At 28.4% G+C, this 16,922-nt stretch overlaps 1 protein-coding gene across 2 annotated transcripts in view; it reads right to left on the reverse strand.

Annotated features, from left to right (window-relative positions):
- Positions 1–4,895: 4,895 nt before the first annotated feature.
- Positions 4,896–16,922, reverse strand: part of LOC111627425 — a 55,629-nt gene continuing 43,602 nt past the window's right edge. For both annotated transcript variants that reach the window (XM_023370990.1, XM_023370992.1), the window contains exons 3-4: positions 10,078–11,380; positions 4,896–4,955 (exon numbers count right to left, since the gene is read on the reverse strand). In XM_023370990.1, coding sequence (XP_023226758.1) covers positions 10,101–11,380 — 1,280 coding nt within the window. In that variant the 3' untranslated portion in view covers positions 4,896–4,955; positions 10,078–10,100. The remainder of the gene's footprint in view (positions 4,956–10,077; positions 11,381–16,922) is intronic.

Below are 16,922 nucleotides of genomic sequence, written 5' to 3' on the forward strand. Positions count from 1 at the left end.
TCGAGCGATAACCGCGTAAGTCGAATTCGCGTAAGTTGGGGTTAATTTCCCAATTTGTGTAAAATCCAAGTTGGATGTATATAAGCTAATAAATGTTCTTGTTAATCTTATCTCGTCTTTTGATTCGTTCACGGTTACAAGAAATCACCACAAAGATCTCTCGAGTCTCCGTAGATATAACAAACACAGAAATAAATAACACACAATAAATTGTAGCTATGTGTCAATTCCGTGCAACACATCCGAACATGTAAGCTGAACAATAGTGCAGGGGGAATGAGTAATCAAGAGTTGCGTGGCATTCAAACAAAAGACGAATCGGCGAGATTTGAAAATTGCGTAATTCCAGGTTCGTGTAAGTCGGGGTAGCGTAAGTCGAGGTATTACTGTATAACAATTAAGTAATTTCCATATTCTGTTATCCTATTAGTTTCATAAATTCTATAGTTATCAAAGTAGAATAAATGCTTAAAATTTTTCTTAATTCTTAAAGTTGTGTGTTTTGTGTAAATTGTTGCTTAAAATTTATCAGTTTTGATTCTCATTATAACCAATTTTATGATTAAATCATTAATAATGAAAATTTTACTGATTGGTTCAGGAAGCCAAATTGCTTTTTATTCAGAAAAGTTTTCACTCTTTTTTAAGAACATCTTCAGCTTCAGTTTTCTAAAATGGATAGTTTGTTATCACTAATTATACTATTAATCAAATATTTAAATATAAACAACTGTGCTTTTGTTTTATTTAAAATATACTTCTTTCTTCTTAATACTGGACTTCTTTAAATTTTACAACCTTTAACTTTTAAAAGTACAGTGACCTCTCACTTATACACTTCTCATTTACACAACTCTCTCATTTATGACACATTTTTCACTGGTCCTGGTTGAAGCCTAAGGGAGATAATGTCTAAAATCTCTCATTTGAACAACTATCTTAGTTCTACATCCCTATGAATGTTTCAGACTAATGTATTTTTTGCCTCACTTTACAACTGTGATTGTCAATCACAAGAACAGAGTGGTGTCAGTTTTCCATAAGTCAAACAGGTGCCCAGGAAGATAAGAAAGCAGAGAGGATTACCATAGTGGACATAATATCTACTTTTAGAAAGAGAATAGTTGCTGGCTATATGTTTAGTTAAAACGAATGGTAATGTCATAACATTGTCATATATGTGCAGACTATTGTTGCATTCCCCTAATGCTGTTGCCAGGTATGTAACTTATTATCATCAACCCATCTTGATTATTTTATAAGTACAGAGCCCAAACAGTCAGGAGTTAAAAGTTGAAATTTGGTACACAGAGTATGCTATGAGAATGCAAACTAAAAAGGGATTTTTGAAAATTTCCTCCCATGGGGAAGAGGGAGATGGTTAAGGATTACTCTGAAAAACTCAGCTTCTACTGTACTATTTTAGATGTGTTTTTGTGGGAAACCAAACATATTTTTAGACCCATCTAAAAATTCTCTAATTAGCCTCAGAAGAGGGGAACCTAATTCTTGCACCCGGTGAAAATGGGCAAGATCGGCTATATAACTATAAAGGTTATCTTCCATAAGAGTTTATCATACCAAATGACCAATCTAACACATTTTAAAAATTCTTTATTCCTCTACCATACACAATTTAGAGAATTTTTAAAATATGTTAGATTGGGCACTTGGTGTGATAAACTCTTACGTAAGATAACCTTTGTAAATATAAATCAAATACTATATAAATTTACAAATATAAATCAAATATACAATACTTTAATAATATAGTAGAAGGGTGAGAAGTAGGAAATAATCTAATAATCTTAATTTTTACTGTTGTTAGTTTTTGTCTCATCTACTAGTTGACTAATAACTTTGGTATGAATTTTGTGTCAAGCCATGATTATTTACATGCATATTTTTCAAATTTTGACATATTGACCTTCCCTGACATGTATTCTATCTAATAATGTCAAAGTAACCTTTGGATGGCCAACAAAATTTCCAAAATCCACATACTTCCAGTTTCTGCCCTATGGAGATTTTAACAAAGAAAAATACAATATTTTACTCCTTAGGCCCACTTTTGCAGCAAACCTGGATATGCACATTAATTCCTGGGTGACATAGATAGAAATGTTGCCAGATTTAACTTCGTATTTTGAATTTAAAAGAAACAATGCTTTTAACTGTAATAATCAATACTGAAAAGGCTAGTTATATTTTTAACATTTTTCATTCAAATTGTCAGTCTCTCTTTTGTACAACTCTGTCACTTATACAACTTTAAGGGGACCAATGATAAAAGTTGTATAAATGAGAGGTCGCTGTATTTGTATTTTAAAAGAAGTATTTGCATTTTTGCTGTTTGTTATTGCTGTCTTCTCATGAAAATAATTATATTAATGTCTGTTTCCTTATCTCCCAAATATCCACAAGATTAAAATTATATTTTCTTTTTATACTTTTTTAAACAAACCTGGCTAGAACATTATCTACTACAGAGGTAATATTATAGTGTTATAGTATATCTGCCCACCTATTGTCTGGCATTAAAACATCATGTGTGTTAATTATTGTAAGGGAGTGGACTAGAAAATGTATGTAGCATTGTTCAGTTTTTTTCTGCCTATCCTTTAATCATTTTATGGTTCTTCCAGTCTATTTGGACTTCTCTATCTAAAGTCCATTGCATCAAAACTGTCCACATTTATTTCTCTGGATTGAATCATAATTGACATAACATTTTGTATGCAGAACCTTTAACTTAAGAATGAACTATAATTAAAATAGAACATGAAAACGAAGTAGTTTAAATTTTAAAAATCATTTAATTAATAGTGCTTGATAATGAACCATCCATTTTAGAAAATTGAAACTGAAGATCATCTTGAAAAAGAATAAAACAATTTTCTGAATAAAAACAATTTGATTTCCTGAACTAAGTAGTAAAATTAACAATATTAAACTGATGCCAAGTTCATTTAATATTTGCTTAAATCATTTATTTAAAATTAATACAAAATGGATTGTCTTCTTTCAACAATATTAAACTAAACTGCCTAATTATGCTTTGTAAGAAAATTGTAATTAAAAAATAATACAAAATACTGATATTAATTCACTTAACTGACCCTTAATACTTAATTTTAAAAATTACTTAAGTATTAACTTGCAATATTTAATTCTCAATGACAGAAAATAAATTGATCAACAATAAAAAACTGCTTTAATTCAGAGAATTCTATTTGCAAATATTTTAGTGACATCATTTTAAAATCATTCTAACCAAATGGTTTTGAAATAAATCTTTATCAAATTCAAAATTATCACTTCAATATAGTTCATGATGAATTTAAAAGAACAACTTTCTTTTACTTACATGATGTAAATTGTTTACTTTTGATATTTTATTACACTGATTTTAATTGTTAACAAAAAAAGGGTTAAATTATAGTAAAAATTGCTTAAGCCATCTATTTAAATTTGATTTTATATCATTTTTCCCATTAAGGAATTAACAACTATGATTCATTACATTTAAAACTCTGGTCTCCTCATTTAACAACAACTATCTCTTTATGAATATTACTTTAATGCATTTTCAAGTAACTAACAAGTTTGTAGCTAACATGACAAGCATAAAAGTGGGTCTTCAGGTCAAAAAGCTAATTGTTTAAATTTGAATTTTTAAATATTAAATCAATATACATGTATTGAATTCATTAAAAATTTCTGTTTTTAAGACTTGGAAAATGCTAATTTTTTTAAATAACATGTGCCATATAGCACAATATACTGTAAGGATAGACAGATTCAGAAACCAAAAAAACATTATGAATATGCTAGATAAAGAGGAAACAAATATCACTCAATTAAGATGATTATGGCACTATGAAGAGCCATCTATTTGAAAGCAAATCATCAGCTATAGCATAGAAGATATACCTGACAGTATAGCAATCAAAAAGATGTGACATAAGATATGCCCCTTGGCAGCAAATATGGTTAAAGTAGAATTTATTTCTATTGTTTAAAAATAACTTTTAATTATATTTTTTATTTTATCATATCATATCATATAAATGCATCATTTTATTATTCTTATTAATCTCTTAGATATGTCAATACAATTTTACAGTCTAAAAGTTTTTCTGTATTATATTTAGGGCACTTGTGATATTTTATTCATAGATATTTAAATTTGTGGCATTTTAAAAAGTTTATAATAAAATCCATATCCATGGCACCATATATTTTAATTTCAATTATTAAACTGTTATAAACATAATCGCATAATTGTTCTGAACAATATTTTGCATTTATTTAAATAAAAATTTATAATTTAAATAAAATTAATTATATTTATTTGAATAAAAATATATATTCAGATAAATATAATTATTACTTTATTTGCTTTATAAAAATAACAATTAATTTTGGACTAATATAGCAATATACTATGAATTTTTTTAAAGGCATTTCAATTCTGACATTACTTAAAATAAAAATGAACTTTTAATATCATAAATAATAATTCTTAGTCTTATTTTTAAAAAATTTGTTATATAAAACTTAACAAAATTTAAAACTTTACATTAATGGTATGGTTGTTAACTGAAAGAAAATTTAAAGACTAGACTTGTAAGTTAAATATTTTAAAAAATGAAAATCAGAAATGATGAAATCTTACACATAGACAAAGTTTAATTTTTAATTTTACTGTAGCAGTTTAAAATTTTAAGTACCTAATTGTATTTTTGCCAGAACTATTATATAGTATTTCTACTTGTAAATAAATATTTTTGTATGTGTGTTATTAATATTCTTATCATATTGCATTTTAATAAATATTGACATTACATGAAAAAAAGTAAATTCACTTTTTTTTCTTGCATTATTTCTTTATATTCATATCCACTATGAAGTAGTTTCAAAATTTTCTTTTCTTCATAAACTTGTCAAATATACTATATTACAAAAAAAATATGATTTAAATATGTTATATTTTTTAATTGCAATATTGAAATTATATAGTTACAAAGAAATTTTTATAACAACAGTTAATAAGTAGAAAATAAAACAATCTTAAAGTGTAAAAACTCAACAAAATAACTGTTTATGCAGGAAGCCAGAAATATTAACAACTGAAATATTTTTGCAATTATCGGGTCAGTGCATATTTTTGGAAAATTTTGAAACAAGGCATATTAAAAAAAAAAAAAAAAAAGGAATTATGTTTTATCAGTGATATATGTTCCTTTATTATCAACTTGTTGTGCTATCGTATTGGAAATTTTAATGCCATTTTAATAGGTCTCTGATTTTGTTTTTTATTTCATCTTTTAATTTTTTCCTGATGAAAAATTCTGAAGGCTTAGAAATAAATGGTAGTCACTTGAGATAATACCTGGCAAGTAAGGAAGATGAGGCAGAGACTCCCAATTAAAGTCTAATTTTTTTTCTAACTTTAAGTGTTATGTGCAGTCTAGCATTAAATAGTTTTTGTTCCACTGACATAATGTTTGCTAATTGCAAGTGTTTTTTAATCAATTAAGAATGAAAGCTGTTGACAACACACACCTGCATTTTTATCGAGTTCTAACAGTTAAAGTAAAGTAAATGATACCATACAGATAAGAACATCCTTTTTTTTTTTTTTTGTACAACCCTCCATTTACTGTTGGTGAGGACTTTTTATCCTTATCTGTCTACAGTCTTTTTCTTGTGATAGTGTGATACATTATCCATTTTTCATCGTCTGTCATAATGCAGTAAAGAAACAGCATGTTAAAAGAGAAGTGCTGATGTTTATTCACTGCAGACAATTGATTTCTAATAGTTTGTGTGCCACCCACTTTCCAAGCTTTGATACTTATAGGTGCCAAAATACAGTTCCAAGATATGAATTTAGTTTTTCTGTAATCTGATCCACCATTAGTTCCAGCTCTGCATCGATAAGACTACATTCCAAACAGCCCAATATTTTGAATAATTTCATTTTTTTACCACCAGAGGGATTAGTTGTAATTTTACCCACCAATTTCATTCTAAATCATATTGTCATTACATATTTTAACAGTTGACATTTCAAGGCTTATTTGTAAAAAATTTTGTTTGATTCTTTACAGTTGTTTTTTTTTTGTGTCCCATCAAACATGGAAAATCAAAAGCAGCATTTTTGGCATATTTTGCTTTTTTATTATCGAAAAGGTAAGAATAATGTTCAAGCAAGAAAAAATTATGTGACATATATGGAGATGATGTGTTAACAGAACAACAATGCCAAAACTGATTTGCAAAATTTTGTTCCAGTGATTTCGATATTGAAGATGCACCATGTTCTGGAAGCTGATGCATCAGTTGAAGCTGATGAAAACAAAATAAAGGTATTGATCGAAGCAAATTGACAAATAACAACACAAGAAATCACTAAGAGATTTAATTTGTCGAATTCAACTGTTTATGATCACTTGAAACAACTTGGTTTCATTTCAAAGCTTGATATATGCAGTGATGGGCAACCTTTTCCTATGTAAGGTTGCATTTTAAGACTTAGGCTGCACACAAGAGAAAAGAGAAGAAAAAATATCGGTAAATCACAATTATTTATTCGTATGCATATGTATAATTATAAATTAGCATGGGTATATTTAACATGATGCAGGCCGCAAAAAATATTAATGCAGGCCGCAGGTTGCCCATCCCTGGATATATGGGTTCCATCTAGTTAGTGCTGTAAGACAGAAAGAGTTAAAATTTAGCAGAATTTGGCAGTTTGTTTGATTTGTACCTATCTATATTAAATGTAGGACATATTTCTGAATAAAGAGGCTTTTGATAACAAAATCATTGTGATAAAACATGATTAAAAGGCAATTGATGGTTATTTCAGAATACTGCAGAAGATAAGGATAACTATTACAGATATTCAATAGGGAAACATTTACAGACAAAGGTTTCTATTAAAAAAATGGGCCCAACATATCTGAGACAGACTACCTCCAAAAATTCCTGGAGTATTTTGACCACTGGATTTGTTTTCAGTTCCCCAAACTGATATGGTTGAGGTGGTAAGACCTATGGACAGCTATGATTAATGTTATCTCTCTCCAACCCATACTCCACCCCATACCACTCCAAAAACTTAAAACTGAATGTCTCTTAGATTTTGATTTATGGTAAACCATAGTTTTCTATGGAGAAGAAAATGGATTGTTGGCACAGGCATTGAAAACTTAAGGAACAAATTACATCTTTTCTCATTTCAATAAAAGACAAGGACAGTTTAGTTAAAATAAAGGAATATAACTTTTTTAACTAAATAAAACATATTTTACATTACCACATTTCACAAAATGTAGATATTTCTGAACATTTACTTTGTTGATTACCGTTTCAAACAAAGTATGCAAATGAATATTATACTATTCTTAATTTCTTTTCTTTATAATTTTATACTTTTTACTTAAAATAAAATGAATGATGTATACCAATCAGGATTTTACTGTTAAACATCGTCACAGTGCTGGGCTGCAATTTTTAATCATATTTTAAATTTATTTATCTTAAAATGTATGCTCCCCACCTCAACTTAGTAGTGGCTTGCCCCTGTACTTCATACTTTTCCTTTAACAATAGAGTTATGCCAATCATCAATCTAACACCTTTCAGGGGAAAATTTTTGAATTGAAATAACATGATTGCCAGTTTGCATCAAAATTTCATATATAGTTAATCAGGGCCTCCTGCCCCTAAGGTTTCTATATCTGGTCTCATCTTTCATCTATCCAACTTGGTTTTTAGATTAAGGAAAGACAGACAGATAACAGAGAGAATTTATAGGTAGAGGAAATCTATTGTTATAATACTTTCCTATTGTAATTGAAAATAAAATAAATAAATAAAATCTGTCAATTCTAGTTTATCCAGACATTTTAAGGCTATCCTATAATTCTAATATATCAAGAGTATTTTTGCCTTTACCAAATCTAGAAATTTTTAGATGTGCCTCAGAACTTGTTATTAAACAACCCAAAGCGTGCTCAGCAGAAAATAATAAACTATAACTAAATCAACACCTGTTCACTCGCTGAGAGATTTATTCTTAACACAAACGTTTTCAATCCAATCAATGGATCATCGTCAGGTAAATTAGAACATTTCAAAAAATAGAACAACAAGTTCAAAATACAAAAAATATAAATATTAATAACGGATAACCAATATATTACTAACAGCAATTATAATTTTAGCAGCATTTGTATTAATTATATTATTTAAAAACGTTATTTTGCTGTTAGTAATATATTGGTTATCCGTTATTAATATTTATATTTTTTGTATTTTGAACTTGTTGTTCTATTTTTTGAAATGTTCTAATTTACCTGACGATGATCCATTGATTGGATTGAAAACGTTTGTGTTAAGAATAAATCTCTCAGCGAGTGAACAGGTGTTGATTTAGTTATAGCTTGTTATTAAAATTATGTATTTTTAAAATTTGTTTGTTGCATATAAGAAACTAATAATATTCATTAACTATTGTCCAAGAAAATGCCTGTTTCCCTTAAGTAAAGAAAAAGAGCCCTTATCTAACTTGTTTGAGATTGAAGATTGAGAACCACTGCAAGGGGGAAAGAAAAAAAATCAATACTTGAATGCAGGTTAGATATATTAAGTGAATCTAAATGTCCACTAAATATATTTAAGATTTAATATTGTATAATAATTATAAAGAAACATAACATAGAACCAGAATATCCAGGAAAAAAGTATTTTAATCTCAAATTAACATTTTCAACCACTTTAAATGGTTATCATCAGATTAATTACATTTTATTAAAGAATAGAAATTAGAACATAAATTTTAAAATAGATAGAAAACATATGTTGTTAGTTGAGGCAGTGAATGTCACTGTGGCTGTTTACATATCAAAAAAGGATTTCCAGGCCTGTGAGATAATATCAGCATCTTTATAATTTTTGGCCATAGCTTTTCTTGTTGCTTTGTACATTTCAAGTCTTTCTAAACATTTCTATCTTGGTTGGATGTAATATGAATCTCAAATACTACACCCGAACAGGGACAGGGCCCACATTCAACATTCTAATTTGTGTTCATTAATAGAATGTATTTAACTTAACTATGACTATTTAAAGCAGTCAAATTGTTAGTTTTATGATTAAAATATTTTTTATGGATATTCTAGTTCTATGTTGTGTTACTTTATAATTTCATCCAGATCTTGTGCTATATAGCATTTTTATGTAAGATAATTTTTTATAATATAAAATGCATTATTGCTTGTTGTTATTTTGATTTTGTGATTAGTTAAAATTTCAAATATACAGTGGGTGATTGGTTAACAAACAGTTCAGACAACAAACACCTCACAGAACAAACATAAGAAGTGATGCTGTGTTTAAGATTTGTAAAACTATATTTTAATGGCATCTATACATGGTTTATGAAATGAAACTTTCACAGGTGTATACATAACCTTTTTTGCACTAGTTAATTTCTGTTCTCTGAATTTTTTGTAAGTGCTTATCAGTTTTTTTAAGTAAAAAGTTTAGAAAATATTATGGGCCTAAAAAGAGTGGAGTGTCAAGAACTACATTCACTATAGAAACTAAGCAAGAGATAATAGCCATGGTAGAGAGTGGGCAGATGATGTCTGATATTGTAAGCAGATGACTTCAACAAGTCTATAGTAGATACAATCTTAGCTAAGAAAGATATCTGCTTGAGTCTTTTTGATTAATGAGAAAGAAAAATTGCATCTGAGAAACACAGATGATACCATTTCATTCTGGAGACCATTTGCCAGTGGTCTCCAGAACGAATTAATCAAATTCCCACAAAAATCTATGGTAAATTCATAATCAGTTAATAAACAATTCAGATAGCAAACATGGTCTTGGAAAGGATTATGTTCGTTAACTGATCACCCACTGCAGAGTAATGATGTTTTTTTATTTTTGAAATTGAAAGTAAGGTAAAAAAACAAAATTCAACAAATTTAAATTATTTATACTTATTAATATAAATATATAGAATTAATTACTGTAATTATAAAAATTTTATACCAAATACTGTTTAGCAGCCAGAATCACGAGCCAGGTTCTTTTAAAGCTTTTCTGCAGTTATAAAGCCATTTGATTACTCTTGCATTTTTTTCCACAATTGATGTTTCAATAGGTCCATGTTCTCGAAGATCCCTATTAGTTAAACCTTCTCGTGGAATTTCAGAAAATGAATCTTCACTACAGATACTTGATCGATGATCATCTGAATTAATGGAACTAACACTGTCAAAAAATCGTGGAGGACTTGATAGGTGTGTTGGAGATGTAATGTTATGCCATACCATTGTATCAAGTCCCATCATGTCAAAAAACCTTTCAAGTTCTGCTGTACAATAACTATTCCTCCTTGGCACATGTTCTGTCTGAATTTTAGAATACCTGTGACTTACATCAGATTTTGATCTACTAACAATGTTTCTACGAATAGTATCACTATTCCATTCTCTCCTTAAAGACTGTAATGTATCAGCACCATTATTAATTTCAGTTACAGGACAATCATTTCGAAGACAATCTACATACATTTCTTCCTGATCAATTAAAGAGTCATATTTATAAGATGAATTATTTGAAATAGGACATGATGATAAATTCATATCTAATTCTGCTTTATCTTGCCAGAAAAGAGAATCATCTGAACTTTCAGAAGATGGTGTTTCTTCTTTATCAAGTGGTTCATGTAATGATGGAGACAAATCAGGTAAACTTTTATGAATGTTATAATTTCTTTCTTGGGCATGTCTTGGCATAAGATTACTATCTTTTTTAATTGGATCTGAAAACCCACGATGGACTTTTGGTCCCTCTGTGTGTATTTTGGATGGAATGGAAAAATTTGAAGTTGAAATTAAATTAATATTTTCTTTTGAATTTGAAGATATGAGACGTTTTAACTGTGATTCCAAATCACCAAATTCATCGTTAGATTTTCCACTGCCATGACTAAGAAAGGAAAGTTTCCTCCTGTTTTGTGAATCTCTAACCTCTGATTGAGATTTAGCTCTTGCCCTAATGGGACCTTGTGATTTTGAATATATAATCATTTGCTGATGTTCTTGTGAATTTAAACTTTGGTTCTGATCAGGATCATGGATGGAGAAATTAGTTTGTGACTTTAGAAGAGATAAATCATGACTATGATAATGTTTTAATGGTCCCTTTCTCAAAACATTTAGTTGTGGCCCAATGCTTACTTGCAGATGTGAACTGTTTTTAAATTTTTGTTTTGAATCTAAAACACATTCTGATTTAACATAATTAGCTTTGCTTTCTTCAAGACGTTCAACAGCACTTTTCCGATGAGCTGAAAGAAAAACATAATTATGAAATTCATAAACTACAAAAGTATTATGAACAACTTATTAAAATTTCAGTTAGTTAATCGTAAACAATGAAAATATTTATAGAATATGATTTCTCATTTTAGCAATCAAAATAATGAACAAAGATTTTAAGAAATTTAAATAAAAAATTTTATTGATCAGTATATTTTATAAATTCAAATTATCATCTTTAGATCAACAAGTATAATTTTTATAGAAAAGAATAACTTTTAAAATATCATTTATATTGAACTGGATACAAAAGAATTTAAAAACAGTATCAAAGTAACTTATAAAATCATAATTATCTTCTAGGACGGGTGGCCAACAGTTTTTGCCCGGGCCAGATTGGAAAGAAAACTTTTTCCACGGGCTGAACCAGAGGCTGCCCTAGGAAGATTTTGAGATGGTGCAAGATCTCATCGTGGTGTCACCCTGTAGAGACTAAATTGTACATAGAGATTACAGATACATTTTTCACATTATCTTGCTTTATCAACATTCTATGCTGTACTTACAACGATTTGTAATGGAGGATTAACACTCTAAATGCACAGTGAGTTGTTGTTGTTGACTTTTTTTTTTTTAGGCGTCAGAATTTTTTATCGAGCTATTCGGACTTCAGTAGCTAGTATCGAAAGAATGTTCGCGGGCCACATAAATTCATTAGACAGGACATAAGTTGGCCATCCCTGCTCTTTCCTCTTCAAAAATTTTAAAAACAGTTCTTTTTTATGCATATTATTGTATTCTTTTGCCTATACACTATAACTTGAACTCATCAATAAGTGTTTTCAATTCAAATTTCTTAAAAACATTTTTTTTATTCATTATGTTGAGGTGTTGAAAGTCATATTTTGCTTTTACCTATTTTATGGTACGCATTGTCTTAGAATATTCTGAATATTAATTTGTATCACATTGTAATAAAATTTTGATATTTTTAGCATTAATTATATTAGTAATTATTTTAAAAAATTCATAAATTAAATTATCAAATATTCTTTTCTTGTAGTTAAATTTTCATGACTAAAAATAATAATTATTTAACTTATTTTTTTTATAACAAATTAATTTTTGGTATGCATAAAAAAAAATAACTTTGAAATACAAATATGATAATCAATTGATTTATCACTCACAAAATTGTAATCTTCCAATCAGAATTATATATTATGAAGTTCATAAGAAAAATGTTAAAAATAAATGTTGTTTTTTCAAATTTCTTAATATAAAATAAATATAATATATAAATGTCTTGCTTTGTGAAATATAAAACAAAAGAAATAGTGTGTACTTTTTCCTTAGGAAGTATCAATATTTTATAATAAACTACCTAAATTATATTAATCCAAATTGATTACAATAACAATATTAAAAGTAGTTTTCATAATGAATTTTGCAACAGAAATATCTATCTTTCTACAGCATTCTAAATAAACTAATAAAATATACTCTTATCAACAAAATTTGTTTGGCTTAATAAATGTTTCAGCTAAAAACAAAAAATAAACCACAGATTATTTTTAAAACAAGAGGAATTTGTAAAATTACACATATTTTAACAAATACAACCATGTGTGCTCAACAGAGTATTCTTTCATGTTCCTGATTTTCTCTTTTATGTTTTACATTAGCAGGACTCCTGTTAACAAAGAACATTTTGCAGAACACTCAGTTTAATCGAGCATCATGTCAGTAGCATTTTTAGAGTAGCAGTCTGCATAAGGAAGATTGTAAGGAAATTCTAAGGACTATTCTAAAGAAGATTTATATAAGGGTGTATTCTTACATTCCATCACTGTCTAGGGCACATGGTGATAAAGCTCTCAACAGTATGTTATGTTATATTGGGCAAATCCTGACCAAAATTTTTGGGCATGCTGAAAGTTATAATAAGAATAATAGGCCTATCTCTAACATTAAACAATAAGCAGAAACGTTATTTGGTGTGAATAAAAAGTATGGACTATTATAAAGCCCATTATATCTACTCATGAAATATATTATAATGAAAAAGTATTAAAAATTTATGATAATCAATTTTTGTGGGCAAAGAGCTTAAGCCCTATTAGTCACTATGTAGATCTGCCCCTGTACACAATACATGTATGCTGAGTGGGTACCACGAGCTTTCAATACAATCTAGCTGCGTTAAATGCTTTGAATGACGTTATGCACGTGCACTTGTTTGCTGTGAAAAACCGCCATGTGAGCAAGCAATCAAGTTCCCGCAAGCATTGCACTGACTTATAAAGGCTAGCCGCTAGCTGCCAGTGTAAAAGGAAACAAATGATAAAAGAGTTTACATATTAGAATAAATTATTATTAACATATTTGTTCTCATATAAAAAATATATTGACAGTCAAAACTTAAGAAGATNAAGTATGGACTATTATAAAGCCCATTATATCTACTCATGAAATATATTATAATGAAAAAGTATTAAAAATTTATGATAATCAATTTTTGTGGGCACAGAGCTTAAGCCCTATTAGTCACTATGTAGATCTGCCCCTGTACACAATACATGTATGCTGAGTGGGTACCACAAGCTTTCAATACAATCTAGCTGTGTTAAATGCTTTGAATGACATTATGCACGTGCACTTGTTTGCTGTGAAAAACTGCCATGTGAGCAAGCAATCAAGTTCCCGCAAGCATTGCACTGACTTATAAAGGCTAGCCGCTAGCTGCCAGTGTAAAAGGAAATAAACGATAAAAGAGTTTACATATTAGAATAAATTATTATTGACATATTTGTTCTCATATAAAAAATATATTGACAGTCAAAACTTAAGAAGATAAAAATATGAAGAAAATAAGCAAGATGAAGAAAAGACTGAAGAAACTATACTGCAATATTTCACCAAAGTTAAGATGCAGCATATGCTAAGCAAGCCCAGAGAATTTGCCGGTGTTATGTGGAGATTTCTAATACATGGACAGTCAAAAGACCTCTTGCAGATATCATAATGAACAGGTTTTATTAGACACGCACATCATTTTCTTCTTCAAAAAAACTGGTTGTGTGGAATGAAAACACACAAAGCAAGTAAAAGGAATGTGTCCAATTGTTAAACATTGTTGTTCTGTTTGGTATTCATTATGGCATACCTGATGATGATAGAAACAAATGAAAACATTCATATCAGAAAATATTTTTATTCCTTTTACTGGTTTTTGGTATATTTGTGTGTTTTCATATGAGAAGCAAGCAATTACATATTAAAAAGGTGTCATAAAATATTCATATATATATGAATAAAACAAATACAGATCACATATATATATTATCTTGAAATACAAGGCAAGAAGTGATTAGCAACTAATTTTGGAGGTCACATGACTTCACTTTAAGGTGACATGTCACTTAATTGTTTTTGTACTGTGTGTCCAGTAGACAGCAGTCAGAAATTTGGAGCAGGGATGTTTGCATCTGTTTAGCTAGTCTGTCTACTGTATTTCTGGAAAGTGATAGTAGTAAATATACTGGTATTTACTGATTATTTGATAGGACAATAAAATTAATGATATACAGGGGATTAAACTTTCCCACTAACACAAAATAATAATTTCAATAAAGATCTAACTGCAGTCATAACTTCTCTGACTAATAATTGTAGATATTTGCAAAGATTGGATTATTTTGCTTTTTTATATAATTAACTGTAAAAAATATTTCCTATAATTGCATCTAAATGAGAGAAACAGATTACATGGATAAGAAATTTTAAGTTTTGTAATATTTCTCAATTTGTTTAAAGTAAAAATTCTATTAGATTTGAAAGCTTTTGTTTTTATATAACTTTATTAAACATTGAATTACTTCTCTGGGACAATTGGCATGATTTGAAAATCATTTCATTGATATTATAAGAATGTGCAGTTTCCATTCATTGTTAATGTTTCTGCATTGTTTCTCAAAAAATCCAAAAGTACTAGATAAAATATTAAACAAATTTTTTTTCATAATATTTATTACAACTATAGCATTATAGTATTAAAAAAATGCAGTAAAGTACTACATTTGGCAGCATTAATCACAGCTCTAAATTAAATATTCTCGTACAGTCAAGTGCCAACACTTAGGACAATTTTCAAATTCTAAGCTAAAGACCACACACGAAAAATAAAATTGAATAATAATAAATATATGTACAAATATCGGTCTCTGCCATTAGCTTTGGTAACACTAACTAAACATTTTACATCCCTATTATTTAAAAAAAAAAGTACAGTATTTTAAATGCCTCTTGTTGCAAGTTAGGGGAAATATCCTAACTTGGGACACTGTTTTAGCTTTTGTACCATGTTAAAGTGGCTATTTGACTCTTATACACAAAAATTAATCATCAGTGAAGAAACATGATATATAAGTTTTTAGAATTCATAAGAATTTATTTCTTAAAGAAATTTACTTTATATCACTTCTTAATTTTACAATATCCCAGAAAATACAGCCATTCTCTGCACAGAGAAATGCCAGATTACTGTGTATAGGACCAAAGCCTGCATAGTAGAGTAACCAGAATCAATATTAGGAAGGCCTGAATTAGAAGATGCAAACCTGCATTCACCCCTATACTATTGTGGATATAGCTACTACTGCTATGGATGATGAGTAAATTCTTAGATATTGTATATACATGTGTATAAATGCATTTATTGCATTCAAATCTTTACCTTTATTAAGAAAAAAAATCCAAATAAATTACATGAAAGAGAATCTAGACCTTTTTGGCTCCTTCCTAGTTGTACTACTAAACCTATCTAAAGGCAATGAATGATAGTACTGAAGAGCAATGACTCTTCTGGAGCTGTTTTGTTATTGTGAAATTATGTACAGCAATATATAAAATGTAAGTTTTATTTCTGTGTATAGTATTCTGTGCATGTTATAATAAATAAAGAATTAAAGTTGTGTAAACAGGAATACAGATGTGTGACATAACTAACATTTTCATGGAAATGGAAGCATATATCCAACACATTCCCCAGTATGATTGTTTAATTGAGAAGCTGGATTAGCAAGTGTTCTGTATTCATTTCAGACTATTGTCCTCCATTTTTTTTCTAGATATTAAAAAATATATTTCTAAGATTAACAATAATTAAATAGTTGAAATTCATCTGATTGACAAATTATACTGAAAAAAAAGTATGATTTTCACAATTAATGTCCTTCCAAGATGACAGTATTTTTAATGACTGTCCAATGTCAAATATATTTAAGAAAGTGTTGACTCTAATAATTGTAATGAAACACACACAAAAAAAGAAAATCTTTCTTATTGACACTTACAATAACTTAACTTTATTTAATTTTTTTTTATTAATAATTATAATCAATCTACAAGTAGTATTGAGAGTGAATGTAAAGGAACAGTAGGCTAAAATATATAATTATTTATATGGTAAATCTAAAATTAATCTCCTTTACAAATAACAAAGTTTTAATAAATTTATTGAATTTACTAGTTCTTAATTGACAATTAATTTAGGACTAGTAAATACAGAAG

This window comes from Centruroides sculpturatus, unplaced genomic scaffold (assembly GCF_000671375.1).
Source record: "Centruroides sculpturatus isolate CEXI.00-Female unplaced genomic scaffold, Cexi_2.0 scaffold424, whole genome shotgun sequence".
Taxonomy (NCBI): domain Eukaryota; kingdom Metazoa; phylum Arthropoda; class Arachnida; order Scorpiones; family Buthidae; genus Centruroides; species Centruroides sculpturatus.